Source organism: Octodon degus, unplaced genomic scaffold (assembly GCF_000260255.1).
Source record: "Octodon degus isolate 3935 unplaced genomic scaffold, OctDeg1.0 scaffold00021, whole genome shotgun sequence".
In the NCBI taxonomy this organism is placed as follows: Eukaryota; Metazoa; Chordata; class Mammalia; order Rodentia; family Octodontidae; genus Octodon; species Octodon degus.
Window position 1 is genome coordinate 9,247,104 of NW_004524597.1, and position 15,135 is coordinate 9,262,238.

The 15,135-nt window shown below is 51.9% G+C and overlaps 2 protein-coding genes across 2 annotated transcripts; both read right to left on the reverse strand.

Moving 5' to 3' along the window:
* Amdhd2 (amidohydrolase domain containing 2) lies at window positions 1-8,319 on the reverse strand. Its single transcript, XM_004628100.2, has 11 exons — window positions 8,174-8,319; window positions 7,966-8,102; window positions 7,749-7,888; window positions 2,889-2,943; window positions 2,540-2,752; window positions 2,371-2,459; window positions 2,140-2,284; window positions 1,962-2,069; window positions 1,756-1,824; window positions 750-851; window positions 1-264 (listed from the first exon to the last, which is right to left on the reverse strand). Exons 1-11 carry the CDS (start codon window positions 8,254-8,256, stop codon window positions 176-178), a joined length of 1,230 nt encoding a protein of 409 aa, XP_004628157.1. The 5' UTR covers window positions 8,257-8,319; the 3' UTR covers window positions 1-175.
* Window positions 8,320-8,492: 173 nt separating this feature from the next.
* On the reverse strand, window positions 8,493-14,909 carry Atp6v0c (ATPase H+ transporting V0 subunit c). Its single transcript, XM_004627852.2, has 3 exons — window positions 14,655-14,909; window positions 9,298-9,481; window positions 8,493-9,219 (listed from the first exon to the last, which is right to left on the reverse strand). Exons 1-3 carry the CDS (start codon window positions 14,731-14,733, stop codon window positions 9,015-9,017), a joined length of 468 nt encoding a protein of 155 aa, XP_004627909.1. The 5' UTR covers window positions 14,734-14,909; the 3' UTR covers window positions 8,493-9,014.
* Window positions 14,910-15,135: the final 226 nt, after the last annotated feature.

Consider the following 15,135-nt stretch of genomic DNA (forward strand, 5'->3'; position numbering starts at 1 on the left):
TCCTGCAGCTCATTTATGCAAGTCTACACCTCCAGGGTGGCTGCTACTCTGGGCTATGAACACCGATCTGGGATGGGGTGCCCAAGTTGCCCCTGGAGACCAGCTCCCGCAGATGCCCTCCCGATCAGTGTCCAGCTGGGGCTGGCCAGGCGTCCTCTCCAGCTGAGGTCTGAGTTCAGGGCCTGGCTTCCTCTGCCTGCCACACCAGTTCACCCGAGATGTAGGTGGCCTGGACATGGAGACCATCGTCGAGCACCACAAAGTCTGAGGCAGAGCCAGAGGGTAAGAGGGATTGGGAAGGGGCCTTGCACCCAGAGTGGAGTCACCCCTGGGCAAATAAGCCTGGTGGGAAAACTGAGGCCCAGGGATATGACTTGTGTGGGACCTCCTGACCCATCAAAAGGCTAACAAAGGCCCTTAACTCCTCAGTCGGGGACAAGGGACAATGCTCCCCACCACCACCACCTTCTTCTGAGACAGGGTCTGGTTATATAGCTCAAGCTGGCCTTGAACTCGCTATGTAGCCCAGGCTGATCTTGAACTAGCAGCAATCCTCCATCAACCTCCCAAGTGCTGCCATTACAGACAGCACCTCTATGCCCAGCTCATGGCCTTATCTTGGATGCCAGAAAGACTGGCAAACAAGAAAGGGAGGGCCAATGGAAGCTGTGGTGGCCACTGGATAGCTGGAATATAGGAGAGATCTACCCATGTGGACCCATCCCAGCCTCACCTTCATGGGGCCTTACCTGCATCAGCACCAAAGTCCAGGGTCCCCTTCCTCTTCTCCAGCCCGAGCAGCTGGGCAGGGTGCAGGGACGCAGCCTCCAGGGCTGCCTCCACACTGCAACCTAATCAGGGACACACCTTGGTGATAGCCCATGGCCCCTGTCCCACACACAGCTCTGAATCCCATTTTGGGGCCCGAGGTCAAAGTGGAATATTCCTGACCACCGGAACAGATTAAAATGAGTCCCTCCCCCAGCTTGGGGACACTGTTTATTCCTCTCTTCCTTGCCCACTCATATTCCTGACCCCACAAAGCCCCTCTCCTCCCTGACAAAGCGCTCTGTCCACACAAGACCCTCAACCACTTTCTAGGTCCTGTGGAGAGCCCTTTGCATGTAAAGAAATGCCCAGGCCCACCATGCTAACAGCCACACAGGACTGCATTTTCATTCCTGTAACCAAGAAGCCAAGTAACCACACTTTCTTCCCAATTTCTGTCCCCTTACCAGAGCCAAGGCATAGCTGTCTCCTGACTCCTGGGGAGCAGTCACCCTGCTGTTGCCACTTATTCCCTGCTCATTTACCCTTAAACAGCACACTGAACCCTGGTGTTCCCCAGCCTGCAGAATGACATCCAGCCTCGATGACCTGTCAGATACCTGCTTTTTCTCAGGATGTCCCTGCACAGCTGCCCCCAGATCCTGGAGCACCACCTTCCTGCTCCACTGATGGCTGATCCTACAGAGTGTTCCCATCCAACAGGGCCAGCCCTGGACCTTTGGTGGACAGCATGACAGTCCTTGTTCCATCTGGGGACCTTGGCTTCATTATCCACCTCAGCTTGCATAACCTGCTGCTCACTACTCTCCTCTGTCTTGTCCCCATTTCTAATGTCCACTTCATACCCTGGGAACCCTCTTGACAAAGCAAATGAGGAAGCTGTTGCAGAACCCTCCTCATCCCTACCTCCCCTCCAGCTCCTGCCCCACCTCCACATATGCATACCCACATGCATGGCCCACTAACCTGTGGCCTGGAGGAAATGTCGGACACAGACGTCCATAGGGGCTATGCTGCCACACAGTGTCTTGGTGCCTTGACAACAGAGAGGTCAGGCTCAGGGTATTGCATATCAGGGGTCTGGCGGGCAGCCAAGGGTTACCCTGGTTCTTGCCTCCCTGTGTGGAGGAGGGGTCAAGGGACTGTTCTTCATGAGCACAGTGGGTACTCACCTGCAATGCAGGCCATCAGCCCATCTACTTCCACGTCCATCTGTCCCAGGGTGTGACGGCCATTGCCCAGGCCCAGGGCAGGGATAGCATCCGTGATAAGTACCAGCCCTGGATAAGAAGGTGCCTCAGGACCTTGCCAGTCACCATCCTACCTGGCCCAACCTTCCCAGAGGCTCACCCTGGGGATGGGCCCGGTGGGCAATCCGCAGGGCAGCAGGGTTGGTGTGTATGCCATCAGCGATCATCCCATAGAAGATGCACTTTCCCGGGGGGAGCTGATCACTGGTCAGGAGCCCCACGATGCCTGGGTCACGGTGGTGGAACTGGGCAGTACAGGAGGAGACAAGTGACTGGGTGACAGAAGAGTCTACTGAGTCCCCACCTACCCAGATGCTGGGGTGGCACTCACAGGTAGCATAGCATTGAAGAGGTGGGTAATGAAGGTGGCCCCACTCTGTACTGCTTCCTCTGCAGCCTGAAGGTGGGCTACTGAGTGCCCTGTGTGGGGGACTTGGGGTCAGACTCTGCACCAGCCCAGGATCCCAGACAGGCCCAGCCATTTCAGATGACCCCCTTACCTAGGGACACACAGATGTCCTGAGCTGTCAGTGCCTGGATCACTTCGTGGCTGCGGCCCAGCTCAGGAGCTAGTGTCACAATGCGGACGTTGTCTAGGGACCCATAGGTGGCCAGCAAATCATGGAAGGCATTGACCTCAAAAGAGCGGATGTGGGCTTCCGGGTGCGCACCTCGTTTTTCAAGGCTGATGAATGGGCCCTCCAAGTGTACCCCTAAGGGAAGGTGATGAGGGTGACTCCAGTAAGGGTGACCCCACCCCAGAGCCCAACCACTGCCCTTCCTCCCCAACTGTTCATCTAGAGGAGGGGCCCTCCCAGGGTGGGGGTGGGGAGGAGGTCAGCCACTCACCGAGGACCCCTGCCCCATGGGGACCACCACTCTTCACAGGGATCTGAGGAAGGACCTGGGGGGAACCAGCTGTTAAAAGCCCTGGCCCCTTCAGCCCAGCACCCAGAGGTCATAGCCCAGCCAAGTTCAGGGATCCCAGATTAGAGGTCAGGGCCTTAGCTTGGCCCAGCCCAGCTGGCCATCTCCTCCAGAGTTAGAAAACAGGGCAGGCCAATGCCCCCCACCCCACTAGTGGTCATGAACAGGAAGAAATTACGGAAACAGAGATACTAAGTGGCCTACACTGAGGCCCTGAGGACCAGGACATGACAACACTCCCAGGTCACATAAGCAGGAGCTTGGGCATCCAGAGCGGCTCTAAGCTGCCCTGGCCCTCAGGGTAGCCTGTGCCCAGCAGAAGTTAAAATGCAAAGTGTATGGGGGGCAGTGGTAAAGAATCCCTTTGGCCTCCTTCAGCTGCAAGACAGGCTGTAGCTCCAGTCAGTTCACAAGAACAGCAGGGCAGAAGCAGGGACTGGAAACTGGAGAGCTCAGTGCAAGAGGCAACACGACTCAACAGCCACTGTAATCATGGAGTGCACAGCATGGAAGGAGACAGTGGCTCACAGGCTCACATTCAGTCTGGTCTCAGGGGCTGCAAGGCCAGGTAATCCAGCCAAAGGTACTTTATTCCAGCATATGCATAGTCACAGGGGCTTTCTAGAGTCTATAGCTCTGGAAGAGCTGTGCAAGGATGGTGGTTTGTGCCCTCCCTTGGAACTCCTCAGCCCAAACAAGAGTGAGGAGCTTTTAAGACCTAAACCCTATAGTACAAAGAGAATAAGGGAAAGGCAGTCAGACTCTGGGACTAGACACCAGACATTGCACAGATCTGGGCAGACCCATGAGATAAGAAAGAGCCCCACTGGCCTGGGTCTCACAGCCTCTGGCACTGGGACAAATACGCTGAGGGGATGGGGCAGGAGACTAGTAAAGGAACTGCACTACAGTACAGCGGGGTTCCCACACCTCCTATCTTAAAATGCCCAAACAAGAGAAGACTTCTATGCAGGGGAGGTCAAAACACAATAGAAAACCAAGTAATTAAGTGAAAGTTTATGTGCTTAAGCCCCAGAATGAAGACTCAGGAATCCTGACCTGTGGGTGTTCCCGCAAGAACTGCCCCCCATCCTAAAGCTGGATTCTCCAGCAGCCTGTTGGTGTCAGCCCTCAAACAGCACAGCTATCCAGGCAGCACAAAAATAAGCAGCCCACAAGAAAATTGAGCAGGGAGAAGCAGACACTGAGAGCAGAGTACAAGCAAAGAGCCATCACTAATACTCTCAGGGCAAGGAGAGGTCTTGGATCCACGATGCAAATATAGGGTATTAGAAGGGGCCGGGGAGATAGCTCAGTGGAATAAGCACTTCCCTGGCAAGCGCAAGGGCCTGAGTTCAATCCTTGGTTCCACCAAAAAAAAAAAAAAAGATATTAGAAAGGACCATTCAGTGGCCAATAAAACATGCTCTCTAAAACTAAACAGATGCAAGCAACAAAGCAAGAGAACTAAAAGATAAAAGCTAAGGAAATATCTAGAAAGTAGAATCTGGGCCGGCGAGATAGCTCAGCGATCTAAAAGCATCACATGCCACACTTGCCCCTCCCTCAGGGTGGGCTGTGCTGGCTCCAAAAAAAAAAAAAAGAAAAGAAAAGTAGAATCCAAAAAAAAAGAAGAGGAAAAGAAGAAAACAATAAGTGTGGCCAGGACACCCAAAAGTAGACTAGTGGGATTCCCAAAAAATGATACAGAAACAGGAAGACAAAAGTCACCAAGGAAGCCAGGTGTGGTGGCATACTTCTGTAATACCAACACTCATCAGAAAGCTGAGGCAGGAGGGTCACCATGAATTCAAGGCCATCCTTAGCTACACAGGGGGGTCTGCACTATATAACGAGACCCTATCTCAAACAAACAAGTCACCAAGGAAATAAATGAAGAAAAGCAACACTCCAAAGGAGAGATTCCAGCTGGACAGAGAACAGATCCTGCAAGCTTCCAGAGAAAAGAATCAATCACCCACAGAGGATCAGGGATCAAATGGCTTCTGAACAGTTACCCTGGAACTTCAAAGACAATTTTAACACTTCCTTTAACATTCTAGGGGAGAAGCCAGGCACAGTAGTAGTCCCATCTACTTGAAAAGATGTGAGCAATACAGATCTAATAAAAGTTACTGGTAACTACTTGATAAGGACAAGGGATTGGAAGTAGATTAGAGAAGACTAATCCTCATCTTCACCATTCCTGGTGGGATACAATAGGTACTGTCTTAAACCAAAAAGCAAGTAGGAAAGCCAGCATAGTGTGAGAGATAAATGGGTAAATTCAAAAAGAGCTAAATTGGAGAACCAGGCATGATAGTGCATGCCTGTAATCCCAGTACTTGGGAAGCCGAGGCAGGAGGATCACTGTCAGTTTCAGGCCAGCCTGGGCTACAAAGTGAGTTCAATCAAGGCCAGCCTGAACTGCATAGTAAGACCCTATCTCAAAAGACAAAAAAAGCAAAGAAAAGAAAGAGCTGAGTTGGAAGTGATAAGTGATGAAGCCTAGGGTGAGACCTGGTTGGAGGCAAAGGTCTTCTATTTTCCCCAACAAGCTATGTGGCATATACTTTTAAGAAAGTTTAAAAACAACAAGAGAACTGAATTTTCCTAGAACAGAGTTTTGAAAAGGAAAGAGAGTACTAAGTAGAGAGCAAAGAATGCAAGTAAGCATCTGGAAAAATAAAAAATAAAAAAAAATGTGGGGCCAGGGAGATAGCTCAGTGGAATAAGCACTAGCCTGGCAAGCGCAAGGGCCTGAGTTCAATTAAAAAAATTTTAAAAATAAAAAACATTGTGAAGGGAAGGCATGTGGGGCCAGAGGGGATGGCCTGGATGCCACGCTGAGGAGGTGCCCACTCTCAACTCAGCAAATAACCAGCTTAAAGGAGGGAACAAATGTCACCAGATTTGTCTCTTGGAAGGATAGCAAAGGGCAGGGCTGAAGGGAGGTGCCATCAATGAGCAATATCTTAATGCCAAAAGACCGGGGTAACTTCTGGCAAAACGGCAATTCAGTGTGTGGAAAGGACCCTGAAGAAAGAAAGGTGCATGATGGGGCAAGGGTCCTCTGGCTTCTAAGATAACACTGGTATTACATTTTAACATCCAAGGCCCTCTACAATCTCTACCATCAACAGTTTATACTCTGCCTTCCAAGGAAAGGTTTGTCAAGAGTCTTTAAGGTACTGGACTGCAGTGGAAAACAAGAAAAATAAACATAAGCACTATCCACTAGAGTCCTCTTCAAGGAAGAACCAGCTGTCTGCATCATGCTGGGCAGACTTGCTGCCAAAGCTAGACAAAGAAAAGGTGGCAGCAAGGGAGCAGCTGGCTATCAGGAGAACAAAGCCTTCCAAGGAGAGCTTCGGGGCAGGACAAAGGTCGCTTGGAGCTGCTGGAATGTGCTTGGAGAGGAAAAAGAGGCTCTTCAGGTGGGAAGGGAACAGCTCGCAGGACCCAGAGCTCGAGAACACACTTAAGATAACCAGGTTCCTGCTGGCAGTGGAAAAGTGAGTTTGGTTTGACATTTGCTGTGAAAGAGTTGTGGGGTATTTCTAGAAAGACATCCCTAGCTGTTATTTTACTCAGCGTTTAATATACACCAAATTATGCCTAGCACTCAATCACCATAACAGATTGAGACTAATCATTCCCACTTTTGGAAACTATGGCTCAAAAAAGATTTTCCTGAGTCTTTCATTGGACAAGTCAGGAGGCCAGGACCAAGCCCAGGAAGCACCAAGGTCACACACTACCCTCTTATCTCCCTGTTCTGATTCTGTGTGCACACATCCAGAAAGGGACATTCTCCGATATGAAGGGATCCTGTATTGGAGGGAAAACCAACCGGACAACTGACAAAATGGGAATGGACCAGATCCATCACAGTATGGCCAACAGTGGCAATTTCCTAAACTCATCAATTGTATTGTGGTTCCTTTAAGAGTATATTCATGCTTTTAAGAAAGAGTTAAGTATTATAAAATAAAGATGCATGATTTATGCAACTTACATTAAAATGATTCTGTAGGGGCTGGTGAGATGGCTCAGTGGTCTAAAGCACCTACTTGGAACAAGCTTGGCAAAACACAGGGACCACGGTTCAATCCCCCAGCACCACATGCCAGCCAGCCTCGCCCCCTGGTGGGCTGAGCTGGCCACACACACACACACACACACACACACATAAATAAATAAATAAAAATAAAAATAAAAATAAAAAAAAATAAAATGATTCTGTAAAAGACAACATTCTTGCAAGTAGAACCAGCACAAGTTAAAACTGGGAAGGAAAACCAAACGAGGATAAGAGAATTCTTTCTAATCAAGGAAGGGGGGAGCGGGATACAGTAGAGGGTAGCTTAGGCACTGGAGGAGTACCTCTTTGTAGGCGTGTTCAAATGAGTCATACACCACAGGCGGGTTAGGAAGTAAAAGCTCACCAAAGACAATGGTTATAGCAATCAAAAGTCCCCATGGAGCCTGGCCCAGAGGAGGCTGGGAGATGGTTAATCAGGTAGGAAGGTCCTGTGGCAAGTGAGTGTGCTAAGAGGTAAATGTGTAGTCAGTCTCAGAGGGAGCAGAGACTGGGAAGAGAGACAACTGATGGAGAAACTCCAAGGGCGGGGATAGAGAAACTCCACGCAGGAGGGGATCCAGAACCAAGTGGCAAGGAGGCCAAAGCTCCCTTGCCAGGAATGTGCTGTGAGGGGAAGGTCATAAAAATTAAGGGGCTGACTATATCTGGGTCCCTCTTAGCTAGGAGCCTGACCTCACCTTATGGTAAACCTCTGGTGGGGAAGTGATCAGGGTGGGGCAGAAGGAGGTGACACCGTGGGACAGGATCCTCTGGGCCACCAGGGCAACACCCGAACCCATATCCTCCATGGTCCTGGAGAAGTCAACACCAAATCCACCTGTGGCCACAGAAAAAAAGGGGTTGCACAGTGCTCACGGCTTTTTCCCTGGGTTCCCTGGCCCCGCCAGGCCGCACCGTTCATCTGCACATCGATGAAGCCTGGAGCCAGGATGCAGCCTCTGCAGTCCCGCTGCTCATCGGCCATGCGCCGCTCCTCAAAGAACAGCTTTTCAGGGTCCAGAACACGACCCCCACGTACCCATAAGTCCTCCCTACAGAAGGAATGGAGGCGCTCAGCAAGCCCGCCAGACCCCGCCCTGGCCCCCAACCTGTGCCTCCGCACCTGAGCAGCATGCCATCTCGCAGGATACGACAGTTGGTGAACTGAAGCACCGGTGCCCGCTCCGCGCCCTGCCCACTACGCATCGTGAGCCGCCCGAGCCGGCAACGCCGGATCCGCAGCGTTCAGGAAACAGTACCAGCAGCCGCCCCACGTGACCGTCAGCTGACAGAGGCTAGCACCACGTGACGAGCACGCCACGTGATGCCGCAGCCCGCGTGATCAATGGCGCCGCTGTGCCGCAGCCACAGGCCCGATCCCATTTGCCTGCCCTGCCCTGCTCCTTCCTACCCCGCCCCAAAGACTAAGACACAGATTCTGGTCACATCCAAGAACTTTATTGGACACGGCATGGCGCCAGGGCCTGGCGGGGCTGGCATTCTGCCCTCCAGACCCCGCAGGACGAAGGCGGCGGGAGGGTGGGGCCATCCTCGGTCTCAGCGCTGGGAATCCCAAGGCAACACTCTACCTAAAGGCTACTATATAGGTAAGAGATAGGGCTGCTCCACAGAAGTAGGAGCAGGTCAAATCTTTATAAATAAACATCCAGTGAAGAGAAAAATGACAATTCTAATTCATCCTTATACACAGAGCACTCTAGGACGATGGGTGGAGGGGCCAGGCGCCAGCATCCTCACTGATCTGGGGCCTGGATGGGTGATGAGTGGGCCCAGATGTCCACAGCATGGGGCTGAAGGGGCAGGCGGGGCAACAGACGATGGGCACTAGGACACTGCGCATTTACAAGACCAACTACGGAGAGGGCGGTGGCCCGTGGGTGTGTGTCAGGCTGTTCGTTCTGGAATGGGGGATGTTCTTTACATAGTATTCTGTGGCTGATAGGCTACTTTGTGGAGAGGATGAGGGCCACAATGAGACCGTAGAGGCCAAGCACCTCAGCGAAGATGAGGATCAGGATCATGCCCACAAACAGTCGGGGCTGCTGGGCAGTGCCCCGCACGCCGGCATCCCCTACAATGCCAATGGCAAAGCCAGCTGCCAGGCCGCTGAGACCCACACTCAGGCCTGCACCCAGCTGGAGGAAACTCCTGGTGGAGAGAAGAGACACAGTATTAGCAGCCTGCCTGCCACAGAAGATAGCAGCTACAAGGGCATGCCACACTCACCTGTAAAGAGTGATGCCCTCATTCAGGGAGTTGGCGATGAGGACTGCCACTACCAGTCCGTAGATGGCGATGATGCCAGCCATAACCACTGGGATGATGGACTTCATGATCAGCTCTGGCCGCATGACAGACATGGCTGCAATGCCGGTGCCACTCTTGGCTGTGCCATAGGCAGCACCCAGGGCTGTGGGAGAGAGAGGAGATCAGCCCAGAACAGCACTGCTCAGACAGGACCTTGACGGCAGTTTTGGCACAACTGTGAGAGATTCCCCAAGTTACCACTTCATGGGGGAAAAGGCCCCAAGAGGATCTCTGCAGGAGCAATAGCCATACCTGTAGCCATTTCTCCAGTCCTCTCACTGCACTCCCATGCTCCTTCTCAAGGTGGCTCTTGTGATTGTCTAGGGGTTGTGTTCTGTTATCAACCCTGCTCCCTGGCACTCCCCCAGCCTGCTGCCTGTGACAGCAGGCAGGCCAATCACATAGAACTAGGCCACTGGGACCCCAAAAGCCTTGGTTGAGATTCTAGGCACTTTTTCTGGTCCCACCTGAAGTCTCCAGTGTTTCTAAATTAGGAAAGCATGAGCAGACCCCAGCAGCCAGTCCCTGTTGGTCAAGGACAAACAGACAAATTGCCACCACAGATGGGGTACAGGCCCTGCCACCTCAGGGTCAGGAGCAGCTGATCTGGCATTTCCTGTTCTCCAGGCCGGAACTTCCAGACTCAACACCCAGCCTACCCAACTTCCCTCTACACCCAGTCCTAAAATGGCTGCCCCTTGGAGGACTGGACTTTGTCAGAAACGGTAGCTCTCTACACCCTCAGCCATAGATTAAGGCCTAAAACCTTTACAGATGAGAGGATGCTCCCTAAATAACCAGGGAGGGAGGGGCAAGAGTGAACCTAAGAGGAAACAGCATAAGGCAGATGATTGGCCTGTGGGGGTCCTCACCCAACCCAATCACAAGGCCTCAGAAAACCTTTCAAAGATGGCCCCTTCTTGCAATTCAGTCTTCACAAACTCCTACTGGATGACAAATTAGGGGAGGCCAGACTACAGAGTAGCCTGTCTCCTTTAGAACTATCCCAACAAATCTCCAGCAGATGCTGCCTTTTAAATTCTCAATTCCCCTCTCCTGGCCTCACCCTCAGTTCTTTAAATGCATCTCTTCTGGGGTTTGTTTTTTGAGACAAGGTCTCACTATGTACTTGAGGCTGGCCTCAAACTCATTTCAATCCTGTCACAGTCTTCCTAGTGCTAAGTAAGATTACAGGTGTGTGCCACCACACCCAGCGGTGCAACTCTTCTGATTAATGCCATCTGCCCTTCAGGATCAATGCAAAGACCTAGTGAGCTGCTAAAATAGGTCGTACTGCAGTCCTTTTTCTGTCTGGCCAGGGCATCCACATGAAGATCACTTTTGAGGAGTAAGTAGAAACTGGCTTAACCCACAGAAGACAACACAGGTCAGAGGTGGAAGGGGTAGGACAATCCCAACCATTCCTCTGCTGGGGATCTCTCTGAGCCAAAAATACACCTATGCTGTGCCCAATGCCAAGCAGACGTGAGGCTGGGCACTGAACAGAGATGGGGTCTGAGGGACTCTGACTGTGCCGCATTCAAAACCCCAGCAAGAAGACAAGACAGTAACCCAATATAGTAACGTTGGGGGGGGTGCTCTAAAAGGGCCACCGACCAGATGGTGCTGATTGGAGTAATGGGTGGGTAACAGGGAGCAAAAGACACACAAAGACAGGGAAAAGAGCAAGGATTGTGGACAGCACATACAGATACACCAAAAGACTAGGCAAGGGACAACTGAAAGCAGGAAACAAGGATTGGGACCATACTACCTGCTCCTCAGCACAGAGGTGGGCCCATCGCCAAGCCCAAACTCCCAGCAGTAGGCACTAGACTTGGGAGGGGTGATCCCTGGAACTCTACTGGACAGGCTACAATTTTAGGTTCCCTCTACAGGCCTAGTTCTATTGCAGGTTATATTATGCGCAAGAGGTCAGGGTCACAAGGCTCACACTCTTGGAACATGTCATTCCACAGGGAGAGTACAGGCTAACTCTTGGGATAGGGGCTAGGGAGATAGCTCAGTAGAATAAGCGCTTGCCAGGCAGTGCAAGGGCCTGAGTTCAATTCCTGGTTCCACAAAACAAAGACCCAAACCAAAACTCTTGGGATAGGAGGTTTAAAACACAGAAAACTTGGCACCCCAGGTAGTGAGACCCCGCAAGTGGCAGGAAGTAAGCTAGGCCCTTCCTCAAAAGATAGCATGGAGGTCATGTAGTTATGAAGTGGGGCAGGGAAACATGGGACTGATTGTGACAAACTTCAATGACCACCTGTAGCCAGAACAAGTAAGATAAAAACATGACCTGGTCAACAGAGTGGACCACAAAACCAAGTTGGTGGGACTGCAGAAGGCAAAACTAGCCACAACACCAGTACTGCCAACAATGCCAGTGTCAGTGGAGTCAAGAGCAGAGTCAGGAGTCAGTTAACAGGAACACAAGCACCAAAGTAGGGAGGAAGTCACAGAGAATACAGAAAAAGAGCAAAAAAGAGCTTCATGAAAACATGAAGAATCAACAGGATGTCATATGAAAAAAAAAAGGAAGCTAGAATGTGAGCGATGGGGTCTATCTAGGGTGCCTGAAATATGGATGGACCTCATTTGGTTAAAAGACTAGCAAGTGTGAGCTGGATCAAGGACACAGTTTGGAGTCAGTTCAGCAACAATAACCATAAGCCACCAAGTACAGAGGGCTTGCTCTGGTTACAAAGATGAAAGTATGTCTTGTGGGAAAAAAGGCACACTTAGAGAACAGAAATGAAGTTAGAGTGATTTAAGCTTAGCATGGTGGTGCACACCTGTAATCCTAGCACTTGGGAGGCTCAAGCAGGAAGATTGCTGCAAGTTTAGGGCCAGCCTGAGCTAAATAGTGAGTACAGGGGCTATCTCAACTATACGATGAGACCCTGACTCAAAAAACCAAAAAAAAGGGGATGGGAGATAGCTTAGCTTAGGTCTAAGCGCCTTGTGGCAAGCACAAGGAACAGAGTTTGATCCCCAGTACCGCATGCTTGCTGGCTTTGAAACACACAGCATGGTGGCACATGTCTGTAATCCCAGCACTAAGGGAGGCTGAGACAAGAGGATCACTATGGGTCTGAACTGTGCAGTGAGACCCTGTATCAAAAAAAAAAAAAAAAACTTAAAATAGTAATAAAAAAGTAATTCAACTGGCCAGGTCAGAGGTTAACATTAACAACCTAAGACTGTGTTAAGCCCCATGTGGAGAGCAGGAGTTTGGGTTGAGGGTACAGACAGATGTTGCACATGGGCCAAAAATTTAAGCTCCAATCCCCAGGACCCAGGACTATACATGCAGGAAAGATCTAAACCAGCAAGAACCTGTTCTTGGTGTGTAGACATCTGCTTACTAGATGCAAAAAAGCAAATGCTCACTTTGTTTTGTTTTTACCCCAGCATTGGGGATTAAACCTACTTGGGCATTCTACCACAGAGCTACACTCTCAACCTGTTTTATTATTTTGAGATAAGGTCTTGCTGGCCTATCTTTCTGCCTCTGCCTCCCAAGTAGCTGGGTTTATAGCAGCATGCCATGTTGCTCAGCCACATGCAAGTTCTTAATGGAGTGGGAAGAGGGAGCTAAGTGCAGAGAAAGAGCTGCACAACCCCTCTGACAGCCACAATGTAAGTTTCATATGGGCAGGAATCTTGTGTAATTTATTAACCCCTCCTCCCAATATGTGACACATAACTACTCAACTAAACTTGTTGAATGAATGGAAGTAGTCACAAACAGAAATCACTCCAGTAGCCAGACTCCAAACTCCTGGAGGCAGTCTGAGAAAATTACAAAAATCAGGTGCACGACAGCTTGTTTGGAGAAGCCCAAGAGATCTGGGCACAGCAGGTGTGGCCAGGGAAGGAAAAAAAGTCTAGACCACATCTCCCACCACAAATGACCCCTTACTCAAAGAAAATGGGGAAGGTCAAGACTCACTCAGCAGCGCGTGACTAATAGACAGGCCCAGGCAAAGGGAGGCCCCCAAAAGTACAGGGCCGTTAAGCCCCCACCCCACAGGTATTTACAGTCAGCAAAGATTGTTTGGAATTCAAACCCTCAACATACCTACTTTAGGAGATTTCCCAGTCCACCAGGTAGGGTGGGGCAGGGCGGGGCCACAAGCAAAAACCAGACCTATCTGAGGAGGTCCAGACAAGGCCAGACCAAGCCAGTCCAGAAGGCTGTGACTTACCTCCCTCAGTCCCACATTCCTGGTCTGACTCAATCTCTTTTACCCAAAAAGGACAATTCTCATTAAACCTGACACTCTAGGACTACTGTTACCCAACCTGAAAACCAGATGCCATCAAGAACCCTATTGGTCCCTTCTTCACACTAGGGCAGTCCCTCCGGTTTCCAGGCCTCTGAAGAGAAGGTCATTCATTCACCCATCCATTCATAGGGCCAGAATTGGACTCTCCTAAAGAACAAAGACCCAATCCTACAAACGCTGACACCTCTTATTGCCCTCTCTCCCACTTCAAAGCACAGACCCTCAGCAAAAGTCCACACAAGCGCTGGATCCCAAACACCACAACCACCCCCACTCATCATTTCCATAAGCTCTCACGGCCACCCTTGGGTTTCTAGGGACTGCCAGAACCTATCTCTCGGCCCAGCTTTCCCAACCAACCCACATAGTTGACTGGACTACTGGAAAACTGCGACGAGCCCCAGTGAGGAATATCTGGCACAGGGTACACGCCAACTAACCCCCGTCAGCCCGACCGCCGCAAAAGCCAGGGCTGCAAACCTTAGTGTGGGCGGGTTCACACAGGCCAGGGGGCCAGGGTCTCGCTACCCAGGCACTCCCGATCCTGGCCTACCGGCGCCCACAAACCGGAGCCCTCCTAGGTGTGATGTCACACCTGCCCGCAAAATGCGGGGTGTGGAGCAGGCGCAGGACAGCGCACCGCCCCTCGCGCCCCCACCCCAGCCTTCCTCTCGCCTCCTAGGGCTAAAATGGCAGCAGTGCTGCCGCCCCACCCCCGCACCGACGCGTACCGGCTAGCAGGGCCGCTGGCAGGGACACTGGGGATCCTGAGCCAGCAAGCCCTGTGCCCACGACGGCCCCCAAAGCCCTCAAGACTGCCCCCCTCTTGTACTCGAAAGAAGGCCTGGAACCCCCAAAAGTGGGCGATTACATCAGAGTGACGTCACGCGCCGTCCCCCGCAAGCTGCGGGCAAGAAACCTCGGCGTCCCGGCGCCCCCCACCCCGGTCTGACCCCCACCTGCCACGGCGCTCACCGCTAAAGATCATGGCGACCGAGGCGCCTATCACGGCGAAAAACGAAGCATACTCTGGGGTGGCTTTGGCCTCGGACATGTCTGCAGGCGAGGCGGGGGCAAGCGAGGCGGGCGAGTTCGGGACGTGGAGGGAGGGCGGGCAGACAGGCAGGCGAGCGAGCGAGAGAGCACAGAAGAGGAAGCGAACACTAAGGCTAACTAGCCCGTCAGCTGCTGCGCTCTAAATACCACCACCGCAGAGCAAAATGGCGGCCGCGGATGCGTCACATGACTCAGACCCCGCCCCTGTAGGCCCTACCACGTTGCGCAGGCGGGGGAGCCTTCGCCCCGGAAGCCAGGCAGCCTGCTGACGGCCTCTGGTCTTTGCGGCCAGCTCTCGGCCCATATCCTAGTGTTGCATCTCGCGTCAGCACTGTTGGGTGCTAGCGAGTGCCGCTGGCCCCTCATGACCCGTGGCGTTGGACCCGTCCGGCTCCCAGGC